This window comes from Protopterus annectens, chromosome 1.part1, assembly GCF_019279795.1.
Source record: "Protopterus annectens isolate FY-2018-M chromosome 1.part1, PAN1.0, whole genome shotgun sequence".
NCBI classification, from domain to species: Eukaryota; Metazoa; Chordata; order Ceratodontiformes; family Protopteridae; genus Protopterus; species Protopterus annectens.
The window spans coordinates 1,244,881,161-1,244,891,235 of NC_056726.1; the positions used below are offsets into that span (position 1 = coordinate 1,244,881,161).

The 10,075-nt window shown below is 41.9% G+C and overlaps 1 protein-coding gene across 1 annotated transcript; it reads right to left on the minus strand.

Annotated features, from left to right (window-relative positions):
• Positions 1-624: 624 nt before the first annotated feature.
• On the minus strand, positions 625-9,853 carry LOC122813699 (zona pellucida sperm-binding protein 3-like). Its single transcript, XM_044086156.1, has 9 exons — positions 9,432-9,853; positions 7,979-8,091; positions 7,771-7,874; positions 6,117-6,294; positions 5,335-5,452; positions 5,035-5,126; positions 4,807-4,952; positions 4,630-4,731; positions 625-760 (listed from the first exon to the last, which is right to left on the minus strand). The coding sequence occupies exons 1-9, from the start codon at positions 9,834-9,836 to the stop codon at positions 648-650; spliced, it is 1,371 nt and encodes a 456-aa protein (XP_043942091.1). The 5' UTR covers positions 9,837-9,853; the 3' UTR covers positions 625-647.
• Between the last annotated feature and the right edge of the window lie 222 nt (positions 9,854-10,075).

Consider the following 10,075-nt stretch of genomic DNA (forward strand, 5'->3'; position numbering starts at 1 on the left):
GGTTTCCTTTCATCTCAGCTCTTTGGGTTTGGCTGTTTAAGCAAACCTTCTCTTGGATATCCAAGACCATTTTAATTCTTTTCATGGCAAGTTTGTTACAGCTCAAAGGGGATGGACACCCAATTCCATTCTTAAACTGCTACTTGTAATGCTTGCTTAAAGGGATACAATGAAGACCAAGTTGTATATAGCTGCTAGGGCCAGAGCAGGTTTTGCCAAAGATATGGTTTGAGGGCTCTCAGCCTTCCACCTCCCATTCCATTTACCCTTCAATACAGAAACCGTGATTTAGGACATCTACTCTTACCATAAGATTATATTTCCTCTTGTGTTGAAGAGGGGGATGGAGGGAGTGAATTCTATATTTTTTCCTTCTGATGTGCAGACTAGTTTGTCCTATGGTAACTTAGATGAACTCACTTTTAGGTCCAAGCCCCTCTATGTAGGGAGCATAAAGTCATGCCATACACATCTTTTATACTGGCTAAAGAGAGGGCTGTCCAGGGTTGGCCATCTCTCAACTACAAGAGACAGATATCTACATTTCTGGTAATATTTTACCCAACTGTACTTTCACTACATCAAGTACTATGCTTTCCAGTAAAAAAAGATAACTTACACCAGTTTAGATACTAACAAAAACAGCTTTATTGATGAGCTTCACCTAGTGATCTACACTTCACATAAATAGCTGCAACACTGAATATTACAGCTCCTGCAAGTCCAGCTATGATAAGTGACATCATTCCAATATTCAGACCTTGGGAGAAAAAGAAAAAAACTTTAGCAGTAGAAGTAGCATAGTTTTAGTATACATATACAGTTGTGAAACATTTCCCTCTTCCAGAAGGCCAACATGCTCTCTACTTTTCATGGCTATAATACAGTGTAAAATCTTACCATAATGGTAGATGTCCTTGCCTTCACCACTGCAGTATTCCTTAAATGATCCCCTGTCAGGAAGCCCTTGGTCCAGCCAATTTACAAAAGATTTGCTTACTCATTGCATAAGGTAGGCCCCTAAAGGAGACATTCAGGTGTACCAGAACAGATTGCCCCCAGTAGGAACAGCAGTCCCAAGGAAAACCAAGGGACTCTGCACAGCCAGAAGGTAAGACCAGGGGGGAATGAACAGTGAATACAGCAGCAGTGAACACAATATCTACAGTTATGTTAAGATTTTACACAACTGTACCATCTCCTTACATTCACTGCTGCAGTATTGCTTACTAATGGAAGAGTGAGGAAGCAGAGCCCTCCCAAGAAGCCATGAAGAATGGCAGCAGCAAAACTAGATGCCATCCAACTGGTAATGTTTGGTAAAGGTATGCACAGAAGTCCAGGTAGCAGCTTCAAGAATAGAATTAGTGTTAAAGCCTTTGAAAAAAGCACCAGAAGCCACAGCTCTAGTGGAATGAGCAAAACTCTCACCATGAAGTGAGAAAGGAAATGGCCTTTGAAACCCAAGTGGAAATGGTCAAATTTTTCCAGAACAAGTTTAAGATCCCAGGGAGGAAAACTGGTCCAATATTAAGGACACTTGCTTAGCCTCAAGTCTAGAAGCTAACAGGGGTGCATTTTGATTCCTTGGACACCTTTATCACCCTGGTCAGTTGAAGTGTGGACAGGTAGGGATAGATGAGACACCTCTTCTTGTGCGAGATCCACCCTGTCATGATTGCTCCTGGTCAGATGCAAGAGGAAGAACCAGTGCTGTTGTAGCCAAAAGTAGTAAACATTTTAGGAGCATCCTGTTAGGGAGGGAATGCATAAACATCCCTGTCCCAGAAAATTCCAGACCAGCAGATCTGGGACTCTGAGGAGTACCCCATGTCCAGAAACACATCCCTGTGAAGCATCCTGTGGGATCGAGTGAAGGACCCACTCAGTCTGCCTCAACATTCTGATCTGAAGGAATGTAAACTGCCTGAAAGTAATAATGGCTAGCCAGATCCCATACCAGAAGTGCCAGCCAGCAAAGATGGCAGGATCTCATACCCTCATTTTTGCTAATATACCACATTTGTCCATTAATACCTTGAGAGGCCCTGCAGAGGAGGGGAAAGGCATGAAGACCAACAGCCCTCATCTCTTGATGTTGCTGGGTTCCTTCTGCAGATGAGGTGACCACACTCCCTGAACCTTTCGGGGAGCAAAAACATTGCTCCCCCACATCTGAAGTGTCTGAACAAATCCCGAGAGGGAAGTGGAGGTGGAAATAGAGCCCTGGATTCAGAAACAACTGCTGAATCCACCACAAAGTAACCCTGACACAGAAGAGGAACAGGAATGTCTAGATGATGTGCATGAGCCACTGGAACTTATGTGGAGTCCGGCCAGAGGAAACTTGGAATAGTGGAAGCCATGAACCCCAGAGCTCAGAAACTCAATTGAAATGGAGGCCAGGGGAAGAGTTTTGAAAGAAATGAGGAAGTGCAAAAGTCTCCTGAAAGAGATAGATCAAAATATGGATAGGAGCATCCTTGGAGGTCTTAAGACACCAGGAAAGGCCTGAGGGAGCAAGAGAAAGACACCCAAAAAGAAGGCACCTTCAGAAAGGTGTTCAGATGGGAGAGGTTTAGAATCCAAGTCCCTTTTCTGGGCACTAGAAGCAATTCTTGAATAAAACCCTTTCCCCTTGGGACACAGGCATTTCTTGAATAGTACCCTGAGACAAGAGGACCTGAAGAACCTCTGGAGAACAGGAAGCTGAGGAATGCCCATAAAAGGATGGGAAATCTAGACAATGAAGTACCCTTGATGAATGATTGGCTCCAGATAACACTCTTGGGTTTTCTCTTGGGTTTTGTCAAACAGGAAGAGAGAGCAAGGTGGAGACAGGAATGTGGCCGGGAATTGGATAGTCAGTACCTGGTTTGAAGGCTTTACCAGGAGTCAGTTTACTACCAGAGGACGAGACTACCTAAGAAAAGGCTGGCTTAGAAAGGAATTTCCACTGACATTTAGGTGCAGGAGAAGCAGACATGCTTAAGCTCCTGTAAAGCCTTCCCCTGTCCTGAAGGGACTTAAGTCTCCAGAAACTTGGCCCAATATCAAGCAAGGGCAGAAGCCATTAATACCTCCTCAGAACCAAGCCAGAAGCAGCAGCCCTTGAAGAGGCACTTGCAACGTCATAATTATGTTTGCTAGAAAGTCCCAAGCAAGGAAAGAGCTTTACCCTCAAGTCCAGAAGATCAGAAAGAACCTGACAGGCCTGAGAAAGCAGACAAAACACATACCTAGAAATATGGTAGATAATCAAGCCAAGCCAGAGAAGTAAACTATTACCCAGGCTGTCAATGGCCCTACTGTTCTTGTCAGTAGGCATTTAACCTGGATGAAGGAAGCAATTAAGATGGCTTATCAGAGGCTAGACACTAGTGGGGTCAGCAGACATTTAAACAAAGGTTTTACAAGGTGCCCGATGATTGGGACTTCTCTTATGGAGGTCTGAAATCTGGGCACAGTCCCACTAAAAATCCATCATCCTAGACATATCCCCAAAGGAAATTTCCTCAGAAGATCAAGAGTACGAGAATCCTCCTCACACCCAATCTGGGTAGAATAAGAAAGGGAGCCATCATCAGAATCCACTTAAGAAAGTAATTCTCTGGGCCTTAGGCAGACCAATGAGGGGCAGAAACTGAAACCCCTTGGAGGCCATAAAAGTTGGCCATAAGTCTGCCACTCTTTTGTGGATTCCTAGGAGCAGAAGAGACATGGTTAGCTTTTGGTTTCTTCAAAGGGACAGCTGTCCTGGAAACCTGAGACTGCCCAGACTCAGGATGGCATTCCACAACTACAGAACCCTATTAGACCCCTTGGAAATTTGGAAATGCACCATGGTTCCCTCTGAAAGCACAAAACGACACCTGTAAAGCCTTGGATGTGCTGCCTGCCAGATCCACACCAGCCTCCAACCCAGAAGTGCAAGAGGATCTGACAAAACTCTGAGCCTCTTGTGTGCATAACCTCAGGAGAAAACACCTGGCAGAGGCTGGACAGGTGAAGATTCTAGTCTTACTTATGCACCTTCTTCCCAGATAGCTGACCTACAGGGCAAAGTTCCAGCTACAGTACCCACAAGAAGCTTAAGTCACTGGTTCTCAAGGTACAAGGAAATGGAAGAAAGACATATGGTCATGAGCAGCACCAAGAGAAAAAAAAAAAAAAAAAAAAAAAAAAAAAAAAAAGTCTTTATAGTGTCTCCCACACTGGCATTTCCCTTCCTGGATAACCTAAACAGCACTAAACAGAAAAAGTAGCCAAAAACCCAACTGGGTATCTGCAAGTGTGAGGACTCCAGCAAATGGAGTAAGCACAGAAAAGCCAACAGAAATACAGATTTATGCAACAGACCAGTTAAAAACAGCAGACTGGCAGTTAAAAGCATTCAGACTGGTGGCAAAAAAGTTCCAAGGATGGTACAACTTAATGTCACCTTTATGCAAGGAGTTAAGCAGGCAACATTCAGCTTACTTTAAAGCAACTGAAAGGTATTGTAAACTGGCCAGATGGAAGGCTTCACAGCAGAGAATCCCATCTAAGAATACTGCAGTGGTATGCAAGGACATCTTTGTTATCCCCCTGCTATACAAGGGCTGTTTTAATTATATATGTCAAACTCACCACTGGAATTCTGGGCATGCTTGGAGGTAGAGACTTCCTGTAGAACCTCTTCAAATGAATTGAAAATAATTGGCCCAATGTGAGCATCCCCTTTCTGGGTCCCTAAGAATAAGTAGTACATTATTAATAGACAATCATTGCAAATAGACACCAAAGTGTTGATATTTGTGTACTTACATCTTGAGGCACTTCTCTTCCCATGTCTTCTGAAGGAATCCCTTCCACTAGATCTCCTTCCAGATGGACGGAGAAGTTTGTTATAACCACAATTTGCAGTATTACAGCAGCTGCAGATGTTATTTAAGCCTTCTACTGGAGACCAACTGCCAAAAGAAAAGAAATTAAAAACTCAGGCAAGTTATTAGGTTGAAGCTATACTCTGCTTGAAGTGAGATGTGAACTTACATATCATCAGACCAAGTGAAGGAACAGGCTTTATTTATAGCATCTGGACTCTGGGAAATGCTGACAGCTTTCAGGTGGCAGGTGATATAAATCTGAAAAAACAAATTTGCTTCACTCTCAAAATAAAGGACACCATCAGGAGCATTTGCACTAACTTTTGCATCCTCTAGTCCTCTAAGCAAAGAGCTTCTTCCACTTTCCTGGTAAGCTCCAAATAGAACTCTGTAAAACTGTGCAGAGCCATGCAACATTATAAGTGCAGATATTGACCAAGTGTTAAAGCATGTATGTTTGTCTTACCATACTTCTGGAATCCTTGAAGAATCTAAAAGCAGACAGATCAAAACGAAGTACATCATCCCTGGATCTTGGGGATAGGAAAGCTGAAGAATCTGTAGCTCTGCTATCAGTTAAGCAACTAAGATGAAGAAAAAACAGCTGATATTCATGGAAGCAGAAGATTCCTCAAAATTAATGTTTAGAATTCTCCCTGCACACTATGAAAGTGCACTAGACCCTCCACTGCCAAGCTTTTTACCAAGCATCACAATACAGACAATCCTTAGACCAGCCAACAAGCACTTCTAGAACTAACACAATTTCAGATGACTTTGGACCAGACTATGTAACAAAGTCTCTTCTGTAGAGTTGTTTCTAATGGTCACTTTTTGCTACATGCAGCTGTAAATACATAGTTGTGTTTTGTACCCACTGATGGCTGGGGCAGTTGATAACCTGCAGTCAAGATACCACCTTATCAAGCCACTATATTAAGTTTTAAGGCCAGGCAGAACTTCTTAGTAGTTCCACCTAGGAAATGCATCCCTTAACTAGTTATACCTGGAAAGTTGAAATGTAGATCAGTTTTTTCTGAACTACCACATGCACATTTCTCCGTCCCAAACCCTGTGCAGTTTGGGCATTGCACTGCCTTAATGTTTCCACCCAGTTCAGGCACAATTCCATCATCCCCAAAGTCACAGCTTAGCTCACTGGCCTATTCCCTTCTTCCTTTAGCTTTAAGCCTATTCAGTAACTTGTATCAAATCTACATTCGGCCAACATCCAGTCAGTATACTCACCCATAGTTCTCAATTATGGAGTATTTGGGAACAGAATTTTCATCATCTTGGAGTGTTGCCACACAGCTGTCAATGAAAATCCGCAAAGGGACATGGTTCTCAGTTGATACAGAAGCTTCAATATGTAGCACATCACCAAGAGAGTACTCAGCGGATTGTCTAACAGAACTCCAGTCATCTGTGGGAAGGGAAAAAAACATTAAACTGAAGCCAAACTGCTTTTATGACAAAGTAAAGCATGCAGTACACAGAAGTTTGCTACTTGTGCACCTGAAAGTAGACAAGACATGATTATCCATGCAGAACTTCAAGTAATGGTTGCTGAACTATATATGAAAGTTGATCAATGAATCTGTTTTGGCAAAGAGCTTTCTAGACCATCTATGGGAGCTTGTGCTTTATTTACTGCTCTGATGCCTCCCTCAAATCTTCAGGGCATTGTGAAACACCTGTCCCAAACTTCTATATAAGAGACAGGTGGACAAGCCTATACCAGCAGCTGTAATTCACTTGCTTTTGGTGAGTAAGGTTGAGGGTTCTATTCCTAGACTAGGTAGACAAGTAGCTTTCATTGCAGCACAAAGGGTACTACACATCTGTGGTTCATCCTTTGCTATTAAAGCAGATGCCACATCTACTTGACAGGTAGATTTAAAAGTTCCCCCTAAACACTCTGGCCAAATTTCCCCTAGTTTGCAAGTCACTGGAATTACTCTGAGACACTAAAAAGCTGTTCATAATCAGCCTGCAAGCTTAACATACTGGCATACTATTAGTCAAGGCAATGCTCACCAGCAGTCTTCCAGCACAAAGATTTGACATGTGGGTGATGCAGTGAAAGCAGATTCTTCTGGTCAGCTTAAACTCTCCAAGAGACAGAATGACAAGTTTGCTAGAAAATTCAGTAAGCAATGAACCAATTCCAAAATGGTGGCAGCTAGACTGACACTAGTCTGACCATGTAGATTAGTATGGGGAAGAAGCAAGCAATACAGATTACAACTGTAGGCCAGAGATGAGACCTATTTTTTATTTGTATAGTTTTCTGAGGTAGAGCACTGGTATCCATTGACCTTTTTCAGATGCAGCCCGTGAGTGGTGTTAGACTTGCTCAGGATCAGTTGTCAGTTAGGCAATGGAGGGAGAGCATATCAAACCCTGCACTGCTGGGCCACAGGAAGTAGAACAGTAACAGAGTAAGGTTATACCACTTCAAAGCATGCTCGCCAACACAAAACTGTAGGATCCAGCAGGTACAGCTAAACCAGTGTCACTTTTTCAACTTCTGCACCACATGAAGATATTAGGTACTAGGTATACAATCCAGACACCAATAAGGAGCTTACCCCCCCCCCCAAAAAAAAAACACCAACACCAGTGACGTACTCAAAGGTCACAGCAGACAGAGGCAGAAGGAATCAAACTTAATACTGGCAAACCAAACTAAGCCACCTGGATTAGTTGAACCACGGTCTCAGACTTTCAGCAAGATTTCTGAAATACAGTCCAGTGCATAGTTCAGCATTGCCAGTTCTCTCATTCCATCCCATTTTAGCTTGTGAGCCAGTTAGGTTTAAAGCTAGTCTTAATTTTTGTACAAACCCAGTCATTCAGGCTTTTATTTTTTACTAAAAAATAAAAATCTGTAACTTACCATTCATTAACCTCAAAGTGAAGTTAAGTTTTTGTTCAGATGATACAGTTGATCTAAATGGAATCCAGGTAGGTTGTATGGCATTACTGCTTACATTGTCCTTCCTAAAATAATGGCATAGTTTTAAAATACAAAACTTCAACAGGGCAGATTTACCATATTTCATTAATGGTGAACATGCGCTCATTGGCAGTCATTCATTCCTCACCTTGGATAATAGCACTGGATAGGAACCACAGCCTCATTGGTTCTTATTATGACAAGGTTGCTGCTAGGACTATAGTACAGATCAGTATTATAGACCAAAGCATCTTCTGTCATCTGCAATCATGAAACAAGTACATTGGGTTTTTAGACACAGCTTCTCAAACACAGGGTGGGAGGTTGGCATAATGTTTAAGGTGTTTACCTTACAGAGACAAGGTACAGGGTTTGATTCTCATACTGAATAATTGGCTAGGCTTAAGATGTCCCTTAAGGGCAGTTAGCCTAATTACTAATCTATAATATATAAACTAAACACCAAAACATGAATCAACAAGTTACCATTCTGCTTAATATAGACCAACCCCCTCACCATCACAAATAGCAGGGCAGAACATTCCAGACAGCTCTTCTAACTACACTCATTCAGTAAGCATGAAAGAAAAAGCAGATATACAAAACTATTGCCATCAGGGCAGGGTGGGGTGTAGGGCAACATACAATTACAAAGAGACGTGCAGTGAAAGACATTAGTATGTAGGCTTGCAACAGGGATAACCACCACAATACATCATGGTTGTAAGGGGGGTGGATTTAAGAAGATTATAGTCTCATCTTCATTGCACAGATGACACTACTAGGTAAAACAGTAAGTTGACCTACATAACCTTATGCCTTACACAAACCTTGCTCCCAAGAGTCTATGGGGTAACTTAGCTAGGGAACAGACACCAGAAATCTAGTGTACCAGACTTATGTAGGAAGTAAAGATACTGTGTTTTTTACTTGGGGGGGGGGGGGGGGGTTGCAAACTGCTTCACATTTGCCAATCAAGTCACCAAACTAAAACAAGGGCCAGGTCTAGCAATAAAGCACTAGAATGGCAAAATCTCCATGGTATGGACATAATTAGCAGCTTGCTCTAAATGTGCTTTGAGAAACAAGTGATGTACAGTAGTTAAAACTACCAGAACACAATCCACCCAAAAGCTTAAAAAGATAGAGCAGAGCAGAATCAAAATGTTATAGCTTTTGAATTTAGAACTGGAGGGAAGAGTGGTGTTTTTCTGCCCCCCCCCCCATTTTATTTGGGGAGAGATCAAATTTGGTACTTCATATTAAAATAACAAAAATAAAAACTTGTAGGCAGACCCCATAATCCTGAAGCTGACTTCCACTACCTACCCATTCCATTTTATTTAGAGAGAGACATTACATTTGTTAGATTTTGAACATGTAAATTATGCCTAAAAGAATACAGTTAAGACAGCATAACCTCAAGCTAGCAACCCTCCAACCAATATTCACTACAAATCTGCAGACCACCAAGCCAGAAACACATCCTTGAGATTTACCCCTATAATTGGCCTAAACTCCTCCTCACTTCTCATCAGGAGGGATTGTTAGCACTAAATAAATGGCTAGTCTCCCAAAATTAAAGAGAGTGTTATACTTACTTCTACAGAGCTTCCACATTCATGGAGTCCATACTGGAAAACAACAGTAGTAGCATTCTTATAAGTTGGGGGACAACCAACAGAACCTAAAGCAAGGTCAGACTCCTTCACCCATTGTCCTGTTCCAAAGAGATCTTTGTTTACGATTATAATCAGGTCTGCCTCATTACACAATACTATAACAGATCTTAAAGACAATGCAGCCCGGAAATAAACAGAAGAATCACCATTTCCAGAAGGTACAAAACCAACCTTAGAATACCTGTTACGGGCAGAACTACCTACTCTGGGGGAAAAGGGAATATTCTGAGAGCCTCCTGGGTTCTTCCCCCAGCCATTACTACAGTAGGCATCATTACACAAAGTGAGACCATAAACAGCCAGCCACAAAACCAAGATTGCCATTGCTGTAAACTAAATGTCTAAAACTAATTAGGCTTCCAAGAACTGTGTTTAAATACCTGAAACAATTAGCCCTAATTCAATATTGTTTTCAGATGTACTCAATGCAGTATGTGTCTGAAACATGGTGAAATGTTTATGGCAGCTTTTCCTTACAAACCCTTTTTTTAAGATTTCACTTTAGAGATTCAGCCAAACCATTATTACTTAAAAACAACACATTTTCTACCGAGTTTAGATAC